At 43.6% G+C, this 21578-nt stretch overlaps 2 protein-coding genes and 1 non-coding gene across 3 annotated transcripts; 1 reads left to right on the top strand and 2 right to left on the bottom strand.

Moving 5' to 3' along the window:
* The first annotated feature begins 2711 nt into the window (after positions 1–2711).
* On the top strand, positions 2712–13791 carry CCDC117 (coiled-coil domain containing 117). The gene is made up of 5 exons (XM_070385924.1): positions 2712–3034; positions 3727–3780; positions 7942–8166; positions 8607–8744; positions 10861–13791. Exons 1-5 carry the CDS (start codon positions 2853–2855, stop codon positions 11096–11098), a joined length of 837 nt encoding a protein of 278 aa, XP_070242025.1. The 5' UTR covers positions 2712–2852; the 3' UTR covers positions 11099–13791.
* Positions 13792–16315: 2524 nt separating this feature from the next.
* Positions 16316–21317, bottom strand: XBP1 (X-box binding protein 1). The gene is given in 6 exon segments (XM_070385923.1): positions 16316–17456; positions 17751–17858; positions 17861–17896; positions 18991–19119; positions 19905–20001; positions 21056–21317. Coding segments are annotated over 6 exon segments (1155 nt in total). The 5' UTR covers positions 21283–21317; the 3' UTR covers positions 16316–16898.
* TRNAG-CCC (transfer RNA glycine (anticodon CCC)) lies at positions 18061–18132 on the bottom strand. The gene has a single exon. It is a non-coding gene; the product is annotated as a tRNA-Gly (tRNA).
* Positions 21318–21578: the final 261 nt, after the last annotated feature.

Raw genomic sequence — 21578 nt, 5'->3', positions numbered from 1 at the left:
TGATGTGGGGAGCATCCTCCAATCCACTGGGGGTTCTGGTGGTGGTTTAGTGGCTAAGTCGTGTCCGACTCTTGCAACCCCAGTGACTGTGGTCTGCCAGGCTTTTCTGTCCATGGGATTTCCCAGGCAAGAATACTGGAGTGGGTTGCCATTTCATCCTCCAGTGGATCTTCCTGACCCAGGGATCAAACCTGCATCTCCTGCATGGCAGGCAGTCTCCCGCATTGCAGGCTGATTCTTTACTGACTGAGCCATGGGGACCCTAATAGAACAAAAAGGAGGAGAAAGGGCAAACGGGCTCCCTCCTTCTGCTTGAGCTGAGATATCCATTTTCTGCCCTTGTGCTCAGGCTTTCACACTCAGATATGGACTCACATCAGCAGCTCCCTGATTGCCAGGCCTTCAGACTCAGACTAAATTACATCATTGGCTTTCTGGTTCTCTAGTTATAGAGGGCAGATGGTGGGACTTCTTGGCTTCCGTAACCAAGTGAGTCAATTCCAATAATAGATCTCCTCTTTTATATATATATATATATATATATATATATATATACATACATACATACATACACATCCTGTAGTTTCTATTTCTCTGCAGAACCCTGACTAATGCAAGGATCTTCCCTCAAATATGCATTTGGAGGATGCTCAGCAGGGGAAGAAAAGTTTCTATTTCCTTGTAGAAAGCGGTGATGATATAACTAGTTTTGGAATCAATCAAACATTTCCAGAACAACCATTATAAACTGTGAGACCTTGAGATTGGTCCTTCACCTCTCTGAATCTTAGCCTCTTATTCTGCAAAGTGGTGATGATGAGAAGCAGTGCCCTAGCACACGTGTATGTTAGTCGTTCAGTTTTGTCAGACTCTTTGTGACCCCATGGACTATAGCCTGACAGGCTCCTCAGTCCATGGGATTCTCTAGGCAAGAACACTGGAGTGGGTTGCCATTTCCTCCTCCAGGGGATCTTCCCGACCCAAGGATCAAACCTGGGTCTCCTGCATTATGGGCAGATTCTTTACTGTCTGAACCACCAGGGAAGTACAGAGTTGTGGTGGAGGTAATGAGAAGCAGTGCCCTAGCATAGTGAAAGAAAGTGAAAGTGAAGTTGTTCAGTTGTGTCCGACTCTTTGCCACCCCATGGGACTGTAGCTTACCAAGCTCCTCAGTCCATGGAATTTTCCAGGCAAGAGTACTGGAGTAGGTTGTCATTTCCTTCTCCAGGGGATCTTCCCAACCCAGGGATTGAACCCAGGTCTCCTGCATTGCAGGCAGACACTTTACCGTCTGAGCCACCAGGGAAGTAAGTGCTCAATAAATGCTCGTTGCTGATGTTTGCTTCTTTCGACTTCTTGTTTTTAACCTCATGTTCTACTCCATCTGGGTTAATATACAATGAGGTGCAATGGACACAAACATTCGGTGCATTGCATCTCATTGTATTGAACATGTTTATTTTAAAAACATTGTCAGCAATTTTCCACCTAGGAATCCTTTACCTACTTGCAAATATATACAAAAAACTTAGATTTGTCTACACTTAGCCTTACAATGGGGCTTTCCTGGTGGCTCAGACGGTATCAATCCACGTGCCATGCAGGAGACTGGGTTTGATCCCTAGGGTGGGAAGATCTCCGGGAGGAGGGCATGGCAACCCACTCCAATATTCCTGTCTGGAGAATCCCCATGAACACAAGCCTGGCGGACTACAGGCCCATGGAGTTGCAAAGAGTAGGACACGACTGAGCTGCTAAGCACACACAGCCTTACAATAGAATTCCACTCAACAGTTGAAATGGAAATGAAGTAGAACTCTATGTGTCCATATGCAACACAAGTGTGAGTTCTTGGTGGTCTTTGACTGAAGGGCATTGACTTTGGTATAAACAACTCAGACTAGACGATGGTGCCATTTCCTGAGATGGGAAGTAACTGTCGTGATCGGTGGTTGGGACGGCCAACTCTGCTAGCCCTTTAGCAAGCAGTTGTCTCTAGATGCCCCCAGAGAGAGGCTGGAAGGCTTGCCAATACCGCTCAGGAGAACTCTGAGGGTTTTCCTGATCTTCCATGCCGTTTCCTCTAAAGTGTCACCAACTTCATTTACATTAAAACACCGAAGACTGAAGAAGGAAATGGCAACCCACTCCAGTATTATTCTTGCCTGGAAAAGTCCATGAACAGAGGATCCTGGCAGGCTGCAGTCCATGGGGTCGCAAAGAGTCGGGCACGACTGAGCGACTAACACTTATATGTGCCAAGAAGTGTTCTAACTTAGAACTTCTAAGGGCTCTGCTGCTGCTGCTGCTAAGTCGCTTCAGTCGTGTCCGACTCTGTGCGACCCCAGAGACGGCAGCCCACCAGGCTCCGCCGTACCTGGGATTCTCCAGGCAAGAACACTGGAGTGGGGTGCCATCACCTTCTCCGTCTAAGGGCTCTAGAGGTTTTAATTCATTTACTTCTCCTGTCAATCTTAAAAACATAGGTACTACTGTTTTCGGGTTTTACTACTGAGAAAACTGAGATATAGAGGTTACTTGACGAGTGAGGATTTGGACCTAGGACCTCTGCTAGGTAGGGCCATACTCCAGCCCCGAAGACGACAAGCCATCTTGTTTGTAATCCTCAAGGACTTCAGCTCCCAGCAGCCCTCGCGCTAGCAGTTCGCCACACACAACAAATCCCGGCGTGCTCCGGGCGGCTTGGGGTGGAGGGTTCTAGAAGGCGTGACGTGGGGTCGGGAAGCGGGCTCAGAGGCGGGTACCTTTCGGCAGTCGCTGTGGCCGCTGCTGCCGAGCCCGGGGACGCGGACGGCCGGGGCCGTGGGCGCAGCCTCCTCGTCTCCCCGGCGATGGCGGCGCTCGGCCGGCCGTTTAGCGGCCTTCCCCTGAGCGGTGGCTCGGACTTACTGCAGCCGCCTCCGGCCTTCGCCGGTCGGGCCTTCCCGCCGGGGACGGAGGGCGCCGAGCTGGCCCCGCGGCCGGGACTTCGCGCCACCCCGAGCAGCTCCGGCGGGAGCGCGGCGCGCGGACGGTGAGGAGACCGGCGGGCGGCGGGGGCGGGTGTAGGCTCCGGCGCGGGCTAGTTGACCCTTTTCGCGACCCTGGCGGGGGCTCTTCAACCTCAAGTTGAGGATGAGGAGACATAGCCCCACAGGCGGTTGCCGTAAATCGCGGAGGTCGCACAGCGCGGGGGTCCGGTTCCGACCTCGGCGCGCTAGCGCCGGGAGTGAGGAGAGGTCTGCTCACCCTGGGCGTGCGGGGGTGGGAGCCGGCCAGACCCGGGCCTGGAGCTGCCCTGGGCGCGCACACGCCTCGCTCCTCCGGACTGCCGCCCGGCAGCTGTTGTTGGCAACTTTAAGCGACTCTCGGACTCTTGAGTTTCCTCATCCGCAACTTGGGAGAGAAATGGGTCCTTCTAGTGGGATCATAAACTAAAGTGCTCACCATGGTGCTTTCCCCGATAGGTTTTCCCTACGCTGGTCGCCCCAGTTTATCTCTCCCAGTCTTGACCGAATGAATTTAGCTTTCAGTGTGATTTTTGTCAGGACCAGCCAACACTTTACCTGACTGACCGTGTGACCTGTATATCCATACCACAGGACAAGGGAGGGGAGAGCTGATAGTAGTGGGGTGGGCAAGATTATCGGAGCCTGAAAGTGGATGCTGAAAGTACCAGCTCAGTAAATTTCTCAACTGACTGAGTTTGTTTGTTTGTTTTAACAGTATTTCAACTCACTGTAGAAAGAAACACAAGCGAGAGGAGGAGGAGGAGGATGAGTAAGTTTCAAGTGCTTTTTTAGTCACTTAACGGTCACTTAATTTAACCTATTTTATATCCATAACTATTTGTTTTTAAGTGAAAAGGTGGAACATCAGGTGTCTCTGAAAGGAGGCCCAAGGAACTGACAACACAGGTTGCCTTTTAGAGCAGTGAGCTGGGCAGGTCAGAGGGAAGCTTCTTAAGGCATAAGCGATTGTCATGTTTGAACTTTGAGGCCTATGAGTATTATTACATGCACAAAATTTTTAAAAATTAGCAGAAGGCAAAATTTTATGCTCCCAGTTCTCACCAGAGGGTTATCCTTATTGCCTGTTTCCCCTTAAGGAAGATAATGTAAAAATGTGCACGTTTATAGCTGTATAATTCTGGTTTTTTACATTTATTAGTAACATACTGTTAACACTGCAACACTGGTGTTTTCATTTTACTCTCCTGTAACTTGTTGCATATGGACACATAGAGTTCTATCTCATTTCTTTTTCAACAGTTGAGTTGAATTCTGTTGTAAGGCTAGGAATAGGTAATTAACCAGTCTCCCCGTGATGGATTTTAATACTAACAAATCTAAAGTGACCTGGTCTTAAGTTCTTTGTGTTTGTAATTAGATAAATGGATTCCTAGCTGGGAAATTGCTCAATCTTTAAATGTATGCATTTTGAATTTTAAGCAAGTTGTTGGCAATTTATACTCCTTTAAACTTTGGGAATGTGTGTTTCTCCATCTTCTCATCAGAATTGTATTTTCAAACTTTTTGATCACCTCTTAACTGATAGGGAAAATACTGCATATGTCTAAAAAAGAAAATGAGTAAAAGACATCCCCTAAAGAGGATATCAAAATGACCAAACAAATGAAAAGATACTCGACCTCATCAGTCTTTAGGGAAATGCATATTAAAAGCACAGTGAGAAAGTACTCCACTACCAGATATTGGAGGGTTCTGTAGCACCAGGAACTCACAGACACTATTGGATAAGAATGTAAATTGCTATAACACTTTGGGAAGCAGTTTTGAATGAGTTGAAGGCACACATACCCATTTACCCAGCAGTTCTTTTTTTTGACTACACATGCTCATCGGAAGACATGTACAAGAAAGTTTATGGCATCCTTGTTCATGATGGCTCAAAATTGGAATGTCCCTTAACAGTATCTGAACATAATAAATTTTTGCTGAGTTCAGTTCAGCAAAAAAGAAACACTGAACCACACTTACCAACCCAGATGTGTCTTATAAGCATAGTAGGAACAAAAGAAACATAGCACAAATGTATACATATTCAGTATAATTCCTTATATAAGGGTCAAAACCAGGCAGAACTGAAAACTTTTAATATTGCATATTTACATACATGATAATGTATATTTTTTAAAATGACGTGGTTATTATAAAAGACTGTGTGTACTTAGGCAATGGCACCCCACTCCAGTACTCTTGGCTGGAAAATCCCATGGACGGAGGAGCCTGGTAGGCTGCAGTCCATGGGGTCGCTAAGAGTCGGACACGACCGAGCGACTTCACTTTCACTTTTCACTTTCATGCATTGGAGGAGGAAATGGCAACCCACTCCAGTGTTCTTGCCTGGAGAATCCCAGGGACGGCGGGGCCTGGTGGGGTGCCGTCTATGGGGTCACACAGAGTTGGACACGACTGAAGCAACTTAGCAGCAGCAGTGTGTACTTACGGGGAGGAGGGAATAGAGTACCATATAGGGATGCTGATGGCATTCTGTATTTTGAATATTACTTTCATGGATTTTTGTTTTATAATTATTATATGTATTTTTATGAGTGCAAGCATTTTATAATTAAATTAGATCACTTTTAAGTTTTGTAAATTATATACAATTTTGAACCTCTTTTCCTTTTAAGCGATTTGTGTTTCATTTTGGGTGAATTCTTTATGTTTCTGCAGATCTTTTATTGACTTATTGGTCTTTTTTATGTATGTTGTGTTTTTCCCAGATTTGTTGTCTTTCACCTTTTGTGTGATTTTTTTTTTTTTTTTGCCAACAGAAACTTTTAATTTTCTCACCAGGTTGATAATAAACCTACAAGACAGTAGATTTGAAAGTTGCCTCAGTTTAAAAATCTGAGACTTCTCTGGTGGTCCAGTGGTTAGGACTCCATGCTTCCAATGTAGGGGGCGTGGGTTTGATTCCTGATTGGGGAACTAAAATCCTGCGTGTCATGTGGCATGGCCAAAAAATTTAAAATAAAAAACCTCTAGACCAGACAACATTTATGTTCTTTATAGCTTTGGGATTGCTGTGGATGCACAAGGACCTCTTTGCTTTTATCTTTTGAAAGTGTGGAAGTGCTAGTTGCTTAGTCACGTCCAACTCTTTGCGACCCCACGGACTGTAGCCCAAGACTCTCCTCTGTCCACAGAATTCTCCAGGCAAGAATACTGGAGTGGGCCATTCCCTTCTCCAGAGGATCTTCCTGACCTAGGGATGAAACTGAGGTCTCTTGCATTGCAGGCAGATTGTTTACTGTCTGAGCCACCAGGGAAGTTTCCTAGGAGATTATTAAATAATTCTAATGTCATAAATAAAAATTTTGAAGTGTAAAAATCATTGACTTTAAAAGTTAACCATCTTTAATTTGCAGATGGAGAGATTGAGGCCCTGAGAGGATAAGGGACTGGACAGTTGGATGTCGAACGCCCAGAAGTGTGTTGCCTGCTTGCCACTTCAGTGGCTCTTATCAGAACTTTAAAGTCTTTTATGTCCCATTTTCTCTGGTACTTAATCATCATTGATCTCTATAAAGTTGTTCTGCTCCTTCTTAGATGATTTCTTAATGTGTATAACTTTTTCTTCTGCTTTCCAGAACATCGCATACCTTAGTATTAAAGAAGTGTTTAATTTATGGAGAGACATTCTTAATACTCACTTATGAGTTAAAACTAATAATAAGCTTAGTATTAAAGAAGTGTTTAATTTATGGAGAGACATTCTTAATACTCACTTATGAGTTAAAACTAATAATAAGCTAAACATATGATTGAGATTGTGCTTGGTGATATCCAGGCAATAACGTACTTTTGGTCTAAATACTCAGAGCAGGGCTGGTTGTCTGTTCAGGACACCCCTCAGTAGTAAAGAATCGGCCTGCAGTGCAGGAGACAGGTTCGATCCCTGGGTCAGGAAGCTCTCCAGAGAAGGAAATGGCAACCCACTTCAGTTTTTTGCCTGGAAAATTCCATGGGCAAAGGAGCCTGGCGGGCTACAGTCCATAAGGTCGCAAAAGAGTTGGACATGACTTAGTGACTAAACAGCAACTAAATGTTGGGCATGTTGTAGTGCTTACAAATACTAGTATGCGTTAAGAGCTTGAGCAGTTGAACTTCCCTAACAAGGCAGGTTTTAGTGAGAATCCTCTATGAAAAGCATAGAGGATACAGCACCTGTCTCTGGAATCTGGTGCCCAAAATACAACTCACCTTATGTGACACTTTAGAGGGGGCACTTTAGTTTTCTACATTGTTGTTTCCACATGTGCAGAGTAATCTGAATTGAACTCTTATGGTCTCAGTGAAATGTAAAATTTCCTAGAAAGTGAAGATAGTTTATGTTGCAAGCTGGGAGAAAAGTGCACCCCATTAGGAAGGGACCCATAGAGCAAATGACAGCCTCTACCATTTTTGGCAAGAACCAAGAAATGAGCAGTGTCACCTGCGCCTGTCATACTTGCTGCAGACCTGATGAAGCATGTATTTTTGCCCTAAGGGAATATAGGATGCCTGCAGACCACCTCCTCATATGCCCAGTGTAATGGAGCAGCAGCAGTATGAAAAAGTATGGCTGGCCCTGAATCGCTACTTTGTGATTCTTGGTTTCTTTACTTTCCACTTGACCTTTCCAGAGCTGAGTAAGTAAGAATGACTCTTAAGTTCTCATATCAAACGCTTCTAATCTGGAAAGGCAAAATCTTGCAGGTGCAACCTAATTTGACAGATGTTAAGGGAAACATCTCAGGGTGGCTATGAGAATGACAGAAAAGAAAATGCGTGATTTTCCATCTTGTAATCACATACTGTCAAAAGTTAAGAGTTTTTTTCATAGCAGAATTTTATTAGCAATGGTGGTGATACATGTTTCATTTGTATCAGTCAGGATTTTCATTGATTTTTTTTTTTTTTTTTTTTTCAGTTGTCCAGTAAGAAAGAAAAGGCTAACTGAAGCAGGGCTCTGTGCTGGTCCTAATGACTGGATTCTTTGTGCACATCAGGATATAGAGGGTCATGGAGTAAATCCATGCACTAGTGGCCTTTCTGCACCTGGCATGTTAGATGTTATTTGTGAAGAGATGGATCAGACAACGGGGGAACCACAGTGTGAAGTTGCCCGAAGGAGGCTTCAGGAAATTGAGGACAGGTAAATGGACAGCATATCCGTCTGGCTTCTTGTTGTCCCTGTGTAACATCTCCTCTCTTTCAAGTTAGTCTAATTCATCATCTGGTGATTCCTTAATCCTAAGCCTGTCAAACAATAAAAATCAAGAAGCTTAAAGTATGCACTTTAAATGTTAAAGTAAGCGTTTTTCATAGAACTGTACTAAATATTTTCATTTACTATCTCTGAATATTAATTTTTTGGTTTATGAGGGTTTTAGCCTTCAAATTTGGTATCTTTTTTGTCAAATGTAGCTCTTGTGTATATACTTCCTTCTCTCCAAAGTAGAGTTTCATACTTTACTTAACCTTTTGCTGTAGCACCTGTTGAGTTTATCCTTTTTTATTTTAAAAATTTTGTCCAATTAATAGAATATATGTTTAACCAAATAATTTTTTTTCTTTGCATCTGCCTTTGTTTAGAATAATTGACGAAGATGAAGAAGTTGAAGCTGACAGAAATATTAACCGTCTCCCCAGCCTTGTCCTTTCTGATACCATGAAAACAGGTTTGAAGAGGGAATTTGATGAAATCTTTACAAAAAAGATGATTGAGTCCATGTAAGTTTTGGTTTCTCGTTTCCATTCAGCTCTGATCTTTTTTAAAAATTCTTTTAAATGTATTTTTGGCTGTGCTAGGTTTTCATTGTTGTGCACAAGCCTTCTCTGGTTGCAGCAGTTGGGGCTACTCTCCAGTTGTGATGCTTTCTTGTTGCAGATAACAGGCTCTAGGGTGCACAGGCTTCAGTGTTTGCGTTGCATGGGCTTGACCCTCAGCTTGTGAAATACTGCACCAGGGGATTAAAGCCATGTCCCCTGCATTGGCAGTCAGATTTTTTACCACTGGACCACTAGGGAAGTCCCCTGTTGTGATCTTAAAAGGAAGAACCAATGTCTCTAAACACTTCCTGATCACCAACTAAGTGAAAGCTCAGTAGGCTTTATGTTTAGCCCAGGTTGGAGACCTTTTCTTAGTTCATTGGGGTGAGCAGAATGCTGTGCAAGTGGGATTTGGAAGTTCACAGGAGTGGCTGCCTTGCCTATTTACCCCTGGGTTGTTTTGAAGTCCGGAAATGCACCCATAGTCTAATACTTGGGAATGGGAGGATTGGCAAGAAAGAACCCATTCTCTCAAATTACTGTGATAGGTTGTAAGAACCACACTTGAAAACTACCTGTTTACGTGGCTCTCTCAGTTATCTTGGACCACCATTAAGACCTTGGAAAAAAGTGAAAAGTTTACCAGCAGTCAAAAAAGTTATCACAGAGGCCACAGTCTAGAGCTCATATTTGTATCTCACTGTGAGACAGAGGAAATGAAAGCAAGCGTAAGAACCTAAAAAGCAAAGCAGCCTGGGCCCCATTAACATAAAACTAATGGTAGCCTGTAATTCATGATAATGACTAATCATCGTCCTTGGACTTCGATGGTCTCAAGATGGTCCCTTACTCTGTAAAATACAGTTGTCTGTCAATATCCATGGGGGATTGCTTCTAGGACCCCTACAGATACCAAAATCCAGGGATGCTTACATCTCTTATATAAAATGGTCCAAATCAAAACCCCACAGATATGGAGGGCCAACTGTAGTAGGCAAGATATAAAGTGCCCTGTAGGTGTTTCCTAGAAAAGACTTTCAGTAGACTTGGTACTGTGAGAGTAAGTGTCAGATATCTGAAAACTTCTCTTAGGCTACCAGTCCCACTGGTACTAGGTAGATGACTGTCTTTAGACACTGTGGTTTCTCCTATTGCTGGATGTTAGCTCATGGGGTTTTGCATTAGCCTCCTAGCTTGAGCTTATAATTAACTACCCAGCCCTGAGGGTGGGTAAATAGTTTAGCCACGAGTAAGCAGGTCACATTGCCCCCCAGTGTAAAGCATTAGCACTTGCTGCTCTTGGTAGTTTTCCAGAAGCTAACCTTTGTGGGGTGTTCTTCATTGTTTGTGTTTTATTTTGCCTTGCACTTGGGTCCCAGAAACCATCAAACCATCACTAGATGAAATAGGTTGTGGGGTGGTAGACACAGATAGTGGCTTACTGCACAAAGCATTATATACTTCATAGCTGTACTAATAAGCAAAAGGCTTGCTGAGATATTTTTAGTGTATTTAGCCAGTGTTTCTTTTTATTTATAATGGTTTAGTACAAGATAAAAACCGACGTCTGCTAATACTAACCACAATTTAAGAAGAAACTATAATGTTAAATCAAGGGCCTCTGTGTTTCATATTGAACATTTATATTCTAATCACAGCATTCAGTGCAGCCAGTTGCTTTGCTTACAATGCGTGCAGAACTCTAAAATTTTATGTACTTGAGTGGCCTTTGTAAAGATAAGTTTGGATTGTCATAATTCTCCCTATTTTTATCACATTGCATCCGTGGTTTTTTTTTGGTTTTTATTTTTGGATTTTTTTTTTTTTTTGGCTGCCCAGATCTTAGTTATGGCATGCAGCATCTTTTAGTTGCAGCATGTGGGATCTAATTCCCTGAACAGGAGTGGAACCCGGGCCCCTGCATTGGGAGTGTCTTCCCAATGTGGAGCCCCCAGCCCACCAGGGAAGTCCTCCCATCAATTTTTATATACTAGCTTGCAAACATTAGTTTTTCAACGTATGTCTTTTATTTCTGCTTTGTAAAGTTGTTGATACAAATATGTATTTCCTGTCTTAGGAGCCGTCCTTCCATGGAGCTTGTGCTCTGGAAACCTCTCCCTGAACTCCTTTCTGATAAGCCAAAGCCGTCATCTAATGCTAAGAACTACACAGGAGAGAGCCAAACTAAGCACGCAGCTGCTGGCACTGCCTTTCCTCAAAGAACTGAACTGTTCTTGGAACCTCGGCCAACAGGGTTGCCTGTTTACAATAGTTTGGAGACAGCTGCTTGCACAGAAGAGGAGATGGAACTCTAGAAACCAGTTTCTACACTAAAGTTGTCATGTTGCAGAGCTTATGTGTTCAGTCATGAGCCTGCTTGTACAGTATAGGGACTTGAAAGTTTTGAAACGGGTGTAATATCTCCACCTGTGATTTGGGGTGGGACTCTTGATTTTGGGTAGCCATTTCTTGAACTTCAACTTCTTGCCAAGGAAACTTGTCTCAAGGGAAAAGCAGTTTTCTAGGGGGCTTATTAAAGGAATGTGAGAGTACATTCTGCAGAGTTGAGTGTAGAAGCTGTATGTGACTTTTAAGTCATCTGTCACATCATCTAAGTCATTCAGATACTTGGAGAATATTCAGACACTTGAGCTGAAAAAGATGCATTAAAAAAAAAGAGTGCTCTCCCTACTACAAGTGTGCCCTGACAGTTGAGCCACAACTTCAGATAAATGAGCTCTGTTTATAATGGTAACTAGATATTACTGGGGAGGAGGAGGATGACAGTAGCTTAGGCCTATTGCTGGGGAATTTAACAGAGGCTCTGAAACTTGTATATTAGTTGTCAGTTCAGTGTAGCTTTATTGATTAAATAGCCAGTAGTGTTGTGGCTCCCCTTCTTGCCTCTTGACAATGCAATGGAAAATACAAAGAAAAGGTTTTTCCTCCGAGGCTTGTTTTGCCGTGTGCTACTGTTGCTCCTCGGTTTCCCTAATCCATAAACCCAGCTCTTCAGTGATGTTTACAGCCTAATTGACTTTGAGTGATAGTTTAGAAGATCGTGAGGTAACCAGTGTGTGAACTGGCTCTGGGAGAAGCTTCCTTAAGTCATCCTGAGGAAGTGCCGTATCAGCTCAGCCCAGCATATTATTTCAGTAGTTAAAGAAATGTGCCTGTAGAAGCAAGTTGTTTTTTGTTTTTTTTTAATGTTAATTTAGGAAAGGTTGAATAATTAACTGAGCACATGCAAGTGACATTGAGATTTACTGAAATAGCCAGTTTGCCTGGTGCTTCAACTCTTTGTGCAGTAAGCCTAGAAGTTACTAGAGAATAGCTTCCTGCCAGCCAGAAATCATCATCCGGAGGACACTACCCAGGCTCAGGGTGTCCTCTTGAGAGTAACCAGGATTGAAGTATTTTTTTTCTCAGGAACAGCTCTTCTGCGTGGCAAGGACTCAGTAGTACAAAGTAAAGTGACCGTCCCTTTAGTGCTACAGAATACCCACTATAACTTATTAAATGAGTGTAATACTGGCCCTTTAATCAGACAGCAGGAGACCACCCCAGTTCTTTTTGTTTTGTTTTCTGGGTTTCTTTTCTTTTGTAGGAATCACATACCTTGTGTAGAAAAAAATGGTTTATGCCAAGTAGAGGTGACTTTAGGAGGCAGCTCCCAGGCAATTTTGAAACCCATGCCGAAGTCCCTCCCCTTGTTACAGATGGTGTAGAAGTCACAAGTCTGTTAACTAGACTGTTTCTTCTGCCTGTAGTTCCTGCTTTTTCTATTTCTGTCTGGATAGTCAGGAAAAGATTTAATGTTTAATATTTAAACAAAATATTTAATGTCTACACAGTAAAATTATTCAGACTTCAAACCAGTATTGAAACCAGTTGGAAACCAGCTATTAGTTTCTTAATCTCAGATTTAGAGATGAATGTAAACTGTGTTCTGTTGAAACATGCACGTGTTTGATTCACGCCATGTCAGCTGCCTCTAGGTCATTGTTTAATGGGACCAACTTGTAACATTTGTAGCCTTAAAGAAGTCTCCAGATAAAAAGTTAGTTCTGCTACAGCTCATAAAGAGGAAGTGACTGCCTGGAATTTGGAGTTAGGCCCAGTGTTGAGGTGAAGAAGAGATGACAGTTTTCCAAAGGACACACACACACTTACACTGTCCTCTGTAGGGGTGTTGGACAGGCCTGGGATCCAGGTCTGTATAGTGAACAGTAGGAAGAGCTCTCTGAACAAGGCTCTGATACCACAGCTTTATGTAGGAGAGAACTAGCAGGATTCTGTTTAATTGAAATCCAGGCAGAACTTGTTTCAGGAGTCGTTTTATCTGACATGATCATCATTTCTGCGGGAAACATGGATGTTCAGTGCACCTCTTTAAACCCGCATTCGTTTGTACAAAAATTTTCTTCATCCTTGTGGTGCTTACTCATCTGAGCCGTTTCCACAGGCCCCATGACTTGCTTTGTTTCCCTTTTTGTAGGGTAAGGTTTTTGTTTTTGCCTTAAGGTTTCCCTCGGGAATTAACAGGTCTTTTCATTTTGTAAAACTTTTACAGCATGGATCAAACATTGGCTTACTATGCTAATGTGTGATGAGAAACGGTTATCTAAAGCAGGTGAGCTTTAATGAACAAATGTATATTTCCTCTGAGTTTGATTAGGGTGTGTGTGGTTTTGTTTTTTAATTAATATGGAGAAAGTAAGTCCAGTTCTTACAGATATTAATCAAAAATTGCTACTCATTCTTGAAAAGGTGCAAATGTCCAATTAAAAAAAAGAAAGTAGGGTGGTAGCTCTAACCATAAGAAGAATATTTACCAGCAGGTTCATTGATTATTTTGGATCTGGGACTTGGCTTTGTTTTTTAAATAGTGATAAGAAAGGTGGAATACTAGGAAAGTTCTGGAAGATGCTGTCAGTTTTACTTTAAAATGAGAATATGGTGTTTCTGTATTTTATTGTTTTCAATAAAACTTCTTAAGTGTTTTGGACTTTTTGAGGCATTTGTATTTCTGCATTTAAGTAAACTGAAATCAGCAAGTTTGGGCAAGTCCAGGAAGTAGGAAAAGTCCTTAATGTTCAGTAACATGGTCGTTCCGTTCTTGAGTTGACAGGTCACTGGGTGGCAGTATTGCCTGTATGTTTACGACCATTATTGGATAAATGTGGATCCCTATTTGTGGGTGGGCAGAGTTTTCAATGCAGTTACCTTTTCTACCTGAATTGAAAATCACAGCTAAAAGTTACCTAATTTATTTTTATAGATTTGAAAACTAAGCCTAAGTAGATAGTGACAATTTAGTATAATCAGTTCACCAGGTCCAGGGTTCTTCCTACTTGAGCAGTGGTTTTACATACAGTTTTTTGACAGCAATACCTAACGTGTTTAGATTTCATTGAAATAAACTACAGTAAGGGGTATAGTTCAGGCAATGTAACTTTAAACACCTTGAGGGAATACAGTCGTATATGTATCTGTTTGGTTCAAATACTCTTACCAGTGTGGCATATGAGATGAACTTCATGCAATTAGAATACAGTGTTAGAGTACAGCTCCAGAAGACAGGATGTTGTCTTTAAAAACCGGTTGGCAGGTAAACAAGCCAGTCTTCCTGTCCCTTCGTTAACTTTAGAAGTCACGGGGTTGGTTGAATGTCTTTGAAGATGAGAATTCCTGGTGTAGGAATGTCCTCTGCCTACACGTCTGTCCCTACGTTGCCTGTGCCCGCAGCACACCTGCTAGGAAAGCAGGAAGGCAGGCACACGTTGGTGTCTGAAGGGTCAGGGAATTGGTGTCTAGCCATCTGTCACCTGTTTCTTTTAATCAGAACTATGGACAACTTGGCTTTTAATAGGAATCTTGCTTTGGTTTTGTGGGGAAAGATCCTGATTTTCATTTTTTAACTATTCAATTTAGTGTTTCAATATGAAGATACCCTTGAATATCAGGTGTTTTCTCAGGTCTGAGCACAGTGTTGAGTCATTTTCAACCCATCTGTGCAGGAAATGAACACTCAAATAATCTATACTCTTGTGCGTTATTCCTGTTAATACAGCTGTTTCTTTCATGATGTCACTTAATGTAAATTACCTGAACCCCAATCTTCAGATGCTTGTTCTATAATTTTGAAAGCTAAAACATATCTGTACCTTTGCCTGTGTTGTTGAGTCACTCAGTTGTGTCCAACTCTTTATATGACCCTATGGACTGGAGCCTGCCAGGCCCCTCTGTCCATGGGATTTCCCTGGCAAGAATACTGGAATGGATTCCTATTTCATTCTCCAGGGGATCTTCCCAACCCAGGGATCAAACCCATATTTCCTGCTTGGCAGGCAGATTCTTTACTACAGACACACCTGGGAAACCCACATTTACTTAATCCCTAAATAGATTCTCAGCACTTGAAGTTTTCAGTTCTAAAAATCAAGTGATAAGGTTTTTAATTGTGGGGGCAGCTGGAAGCCTGTTCTTATATTTACAAAACAGAAACCCAGAGCTTAAACACGTTTGCACTGCTAGGCACTAGGACTGAACTCTGGCCATCAGTGACCATAGATTGTCTTGCCTACTAGTGTGCTTCTGGGCATGCTCCCAGTCACACCAAAGGCATTCCTTTGTATTAATATACTTGGTTGAAACCATAGCCTGCTGTGCCTTGCTACTTGGGATTCTTTGAATCCCATCTTCACTGACCTCCCTGGAGGTAGTCAGTAAATACTGGCATAGAATGCTGGCATGGGTGAAATAATTTTTATCAATTAGGGAACTCCTTTAATATCTTAAGTGGTTTCCCGAGGAAAAGAGGCAGCATGATGAGGTTATTAAGTCTGTAATTTGAAGGTCATATTGTCTCTAGGATGTTTTCTTGAACAGGTTCATTCTTTTGTGAAACATGTTCTATAGTGTATATAACTCTTTTAAGAGATTAAAACCCTTCCAAAGTGGAATAGGAGATAACCATCAACTTTTGGGATGGTGCCCGGCTTTGTACAAGGTGCTTATAATGCATCATTTATTTGAATCCTCTAGTAGCCTTTAGAGATACTATCATACCCCTTAGAGGTGGGCAAATAAGGTATTTTGAGATGAGGAAATAAGTGGTATTTTATGCCCAAGATCACCCAGCTAAATGGGTGGGAGAGTTGAACTCAGGGAGTCTGAGTCTAAAAAATGCTCTTAATCTCTGTAATATCAATAGCCATACTGATACTTAATAGCATGTCCTTCTGTAACAAGATGTTATGGCAAAACGGTTAAATGTTCTAGCTCTACCATTTATTAGCTGTAATATTGGTCAGTTAGGCTGAAGAAACTGTCTCAAATATAGTTACTGGTCAGAATGTATTACTTAGGGCAGCCAGGAACTGAAGCAGGCGGTAATTAAGGGGGAAAGGCCTTCACTCACTGTAAAAAGTGGCTCAGTGAAGTTGGATAAATCACTACCACGGCAGTGAAACACCCGCAAAGAACAAGAAGACTTGAAAAGTTCAAGAAACATTCGGAGAACAAAGACACTGCATTGTACTTTTTAATTGCACAGGTAGTTTTAAATAAATGGAGAAAGCACCGTCCAAAAGTTACACTAGCACGGAAAGATTTCATCGAGCATTTACATAGTAGTTTTCTGTAATTTTACAAAAGATTTTTGATCTTTATTTGAACTGTACATGAGGGAAAAGGAGCCCCCTCAGGTAGGTGTTCCGCTTGCAGAAGCAAACTAAAGGACCTAAAGTCGGAGGCAAGCCTGGGATGCTGAGAAGGGAAAAGAGAAACTGATAAAGGACCATTCGTTAACTCCATGTCTGAAACACTTATCGCGTGACCCTTGTGTAAGTACTTCAGGGCAAACCACCGCCCTTAAGATAAAGGTACACCCTCAGAAGCTGTAATTCTGGATCACAGTAATGTATCTATGTACCCTGGACCACTAAAGGTCAAAAGACAATATTTGGGGTGACCTAGGAGGCTTGAACAAATACTTTAAAGGAATTCTCTAGGACCACACCCCCTCTACTTTGGCTTTTTGGATGAAGCACAGGCCTTTGTGCTGTCCTCCAGGCAGTGTCACAGTCAAGAGCATCAGTACTGGATCACTCCTTAGACACTAATCAGCTGGGGAAAGAGTTCACTGGCAAAAGGGTCCTCCCAAGAATGGTCTGCATCAAGCAGGGAGGACATGTCACTCAAGGGAGAAGGGGAACCCTCATAGCTACAGTCACTGTAAGCATCCAGCAGGCAGGAAGATGGCTTCAGGCAGTTGCTGGTTGAAAGCAGATCTGAGATACCCAGCTCTGGAATGAAGTCATCTTCTACAAGTTCTTCCTTCACTGAGACTGTGAATTCAGGGTGATCTTTCTCTGAGGGGCTGAAAGGTGCTTCCTCAATTTTCACTACCACATTAGCTTCGCTCTCTGTCTCAGAGGGCATCTCTAAGACTAGGGGCTTTGTATATACGTGATCAAAACGAATCAGTTCATTAATGGCTTCCAGCTTGGCTGATGACGTCCCCAGGGATGGAGAAGGGGAGGCCGGTAAGGAACTGGGTCCTTCTGGGTCCACTTCTGGGAGCTGCTCCAGGCTGGCAGACTCTGGGGAAGGACATCTGAGGAACATGACTGGGTCCAAGTTGAACAGAATGCCCAACAGGATGTCAGACTAGAAAAGGAAAAATAAATGGCATTCAACTGCTAAAGAGTACACTGAGAACTGACCTTAGTGTTCCATAATGTAAACTAATCCTTCTGCTACAGGATGATCTCTGGGACCCACCAGACCCACTCATGTACCCTTCACTCATGTCCTAGACCACCTGGGAACAGGGAGGTAGTCAATGTTCAGCCCCAACTCAACCAAACCTGCACTGCCCGCATCTGTCTGGTTAGGGGTGTCAGGCATCACACAGACGGAACCGAGTAAACAGCTCTTTAGTAAAATCTGAGTAAGCCCTACCTCAGAGTCTGAAGAGTCAATGCCATCAGAGTCCATGGGGAGATGTTCTGGAGGGGTGACAACTGGGCCTGCACCTGCTGCAGAGGTGCACGTAGTCTGAGTGCTGCGGACTCAGCAGACCCGGCCACCAGCCCCGCTCCATTCCCCTGGAAGGAAAGATCAGTCAGTGAACAGCTCCAACGGCTGGGTGTCCCCAGGGAAATGCTTGCCAGGAGATTGATTCTCAACTTTTAAGAAAGCTAAAAAAACTTTTTTAAAATTCATTTATTTTGGCTGTGCTGGGTCTGACTTGACAGCATGTGGGATCTAGTTCCCTGACCAGGGATCAAACCTGGGCCCCTGCATTGGGAGCACAGAGTCTTAGCCACTGGACCACCAGGGAAGTCCCTAGAAAATTATTCTTTAGAGCTGAAATCTTTCCCTTACACATCTGGTATTTCCATTTTTTTGAGTCTTCCTTGAAGAAAAGAAAAGAGAGGTAAGGCTAACTTCTTTTTATTCTCTGTACGATGAAATGTTTTTCTTCCCCAAGCTAAGATTCAGGCAGGACTATTATTCTTAATTATTATCTTATTTATATTCTCAATAAGAGTAACATCCCTAGTAATAAAGTTCTGTAGTGAATTGAGGCCCATAATATTTTTGGATAGTGCTGTACTCAGACACTCAGTCGTGTCCAACCTTTTACAACCACATGGACTGTAGCCAGCAGGCTCTTCTATCCATGAAATTTTCCAGGCAAGATACTGGAGTGGAAAGCCCTTTCCTACTCCAGGGAATCTTCCCAACTCAGGGGTCGAACCCATGTTATTATTTTTAAAGTTTGTTCTGAACATTACTTTTAAAGCAGAACTGCCAGTCAACCTTAGACCACATATCTGTTATCACTGGATTTGCCATAAATTAAAACCCACACATCACGCTTCCATCAGAAAGGTATGTCTATCACAAAGAATCCCTTCTCTTATTCATATTCATCAAAGAGCTATTTTAATTTTAGTAGCATTCAAAGTCAGGTTTGACTGCCACTCTTATCCTGGTTCTCCTCAATGCTGGCATTGTAGACACGTCAGCTACCGGCATTTGTTAGTACTTGCTCTTAAAGAGAGTCGTGTAACTTATTCCAGTTATTAGGACTTAGTACTATTCACTATACCCTTGAAAAATGAATATCCTTAAAGAGGTTATGTCACTTAAAACCAGTTCTTACATATGGCACCAAATAAAGGACATAACTCACCTTGGTCTCTGCTTCCTCTTCAGTCACTAGGGCATCCATTCCCAACCGCTGTCTCAACTCCTGATTCTCAACTACAAGGCCATGAGTTTTCTCTCGTAAAAGCTGATTTTCTAACAAAAGTTTTTGGTTCTGGAAGAAAGTTCAGAAGACACTATTAAAACATCTCATTCTTTCACTTTAAGAGCACACCTGACAGTTTCACTACAGCAGGTTTTCCTTCCTTCTCCTGGATCTTTTGGAAAACTCTACACAGTTGTTCATAGTACATATCAGAAGGCAAGGTCATAAATATAAAAAATAAGCTATTTAAGAAGTGCCATTACATGAGGGTCACATATAACAAAGTGCCCCCAACTACTGATAGAGACCTCAGCAAAGAGTAACTAGTAGCTTTAATTTAGATGTGATGGTTTAAAAAATCCTATCTTGAACTGGCAGGTAATAATAAAAGTGGTAGTGGTGAGCTGTAAAATTAACACGTTTAAAAAAAAGAACAACACAAATACTCTTTATGTATTCAAGATGTGTAACCGGCAACAATTTAAGTTTAGGTAACAAGTGGGCCCAAGAAGGGGAAGGGAACCGTTGGTGGACTAAATCAGGAAAATTTAAGCAATGATTTCCTATCAGCTTTTACTCATTTCTTAGTACTAGTTGATTAAACATTGTTCTAATGCTGTAATTCACCGACAATCGATTTAGACTGATCTAGCACCAAATACCAGAGGGTCAATCACTTCTGTTCTCATCAAGCTTCACCACTTAACAAACTACCAATCTACCCTAACTTAGACTTGCTTAACTTTTAACAATACATCCAATTGTATTCTAAAGGAGATGAAACAACCAACCATTCACCAGGGAAAGCTACACAATGGATGTAAGATAAAGTGTTTGGCCATAAGTATTTTTACCTCTTCTTCCAAATCTACCACTTGTTGCTCCAGCTCACTCATTCGAGCTTTCTTCCGGTCTCTGGCAGTCTGAGCTGCTACTCTGTTTTTCAGTTTCCTGAGAAAAGAAAGAGACATACCACACTAAATCATCTCAAACCTTATTTATTTGAAAACTTGGCCAGCTGGTGCTTTCACTTTAATTTACGGTATACAGTAATGGTAAAATACACTTCAGGCTCCTCCCCTCAATAAAAGAAAACCAAAAAAAAAAAAAAAAAAATCGACCTTCTGTGGATCTAGCTAGCAGTACCTACTTATCCTCCCCCGTATTGCGTCACCCACCTCAGCCTCGTCCCCGCCACAGCACAGGCTGGACACAAGTATTACTCATTTTGCATCATAAGATATTTTCCCCTCCCCTTTCTATTTCCCATCGCTTCCTGATTACAGTCCCCTCAAAAAGGATCCAACCAGGACTGATTAAACCTAGCGAAGGCTGCAATCGCGCTACTGCAGCCGATAACGTAAGAACCTAACTTCTAAGAGAGAGAGGCTGATGCGACTTTCCTCCTGGTGGTGAAAGCCAAGGCTCATGTCTGGTCCAGGGGGCACTTCATAAATCACAAAAAAGCACACTGATCATAATAACATTTACGAAGGAGTAAGTACTAGGCATTTCTCCACAGCCCCAGCGACCTCGGGAAGTAGATAACCATTTTTAAGGACGCAGAGACTGACTGAGGAGCCTCATAGTGCTTACAGTCCCTTCAACAGCTGGCATTTCAGCTCCGTGAGCCTCCAAAAAAGTAGGTAAACCCATGGCTCCACGTCACAGCCCAAGTTTAGAGAAGCTGAACCAGGGGTCTGTGGTCACACGGCTAAAGGGCCTGGAACACAGGTGCCAGCGTACCCTGCTCTGGTCATCTCTAACGAGACAGAAACGAAAGAAATAAAAAAAGCCTGCGCTGCCCTGGACTCCACCTAGCGCAATGGATCGGCCAGTCCAGACTTCCTGCCCTGCCCCGCCCCGCCCCGCGCCGCGCCGCGCCGCGCCACGCTGGCAGCGGACCGGCCAGACACCGGCGCCCGAACGCTGCAGGCGGTCAGCGCGACCCCAGGCCCCTGTCCCGCCTTCGATTTCGGTCCCCAAACCCCCGACGCTCGCCCACCTCCGCAGCGCCTTCTCTTCGGGGCTCAGGTGCGTGAGGCGCTGTCGCTTGCGCGCCTGGGGCGGAACCCCGCTCGCCCCCTCCGGGCTGGCCCCTTGCTGGCCCGGCACCATGACCGGCAGAGCCCGGCCTGCCGGGGCTCCGCCGGTAGCAGCGGGCTGGCCGGACAGAAGCAGTACTTTAGGGGCCCCGGCGGCCGGGCTCTGCGCGGGTGCAACCACCACCATGGCCGGAGCGTGTCTACGCCAGTGCGCGCCGCCGCTGCCCAGTGGGCCGGCCCCGCCGGGCCCAGCCTTTCTACGATCGTGGCCCTTCTCGATTGGCCAGCGCCTCGTGACGCAAGCCTACCTCTGCGCCCATTGGCCCGGCGGATCCTGAGGGGGCGGGACCAGGGCGTCCATTGTGGCCACCGAGGTCTTGCGCAGGGGGCGCCCGAGCCTTTTGCGCGGTGGCCACAGACAGAAGTCTAGGAGCAGGTGCGGGGTCCCTGAGAGCAGGGTGGGGGTGGGGCCCGGGAACTTGA

Source organism: Bos mutus, chromosome 17, assembly GCF_027580195.1.
Source record: "Bos mutus isolate GX-2022 chromosome 17, NWIPB_WYAK_1.1, whole genome shotgun sequence".
Lineage (NCBI taxonomy): Eukaryota > Metazoa > Chordata > Mammalia > Artiodactyla > Bovidae > Bos > Bos mutus.
The sequence above is the reverse complement of the archived record's forward strand: the minus strand, read 5'-3'. Positions and strand labels throughout refer to the sequence as shown.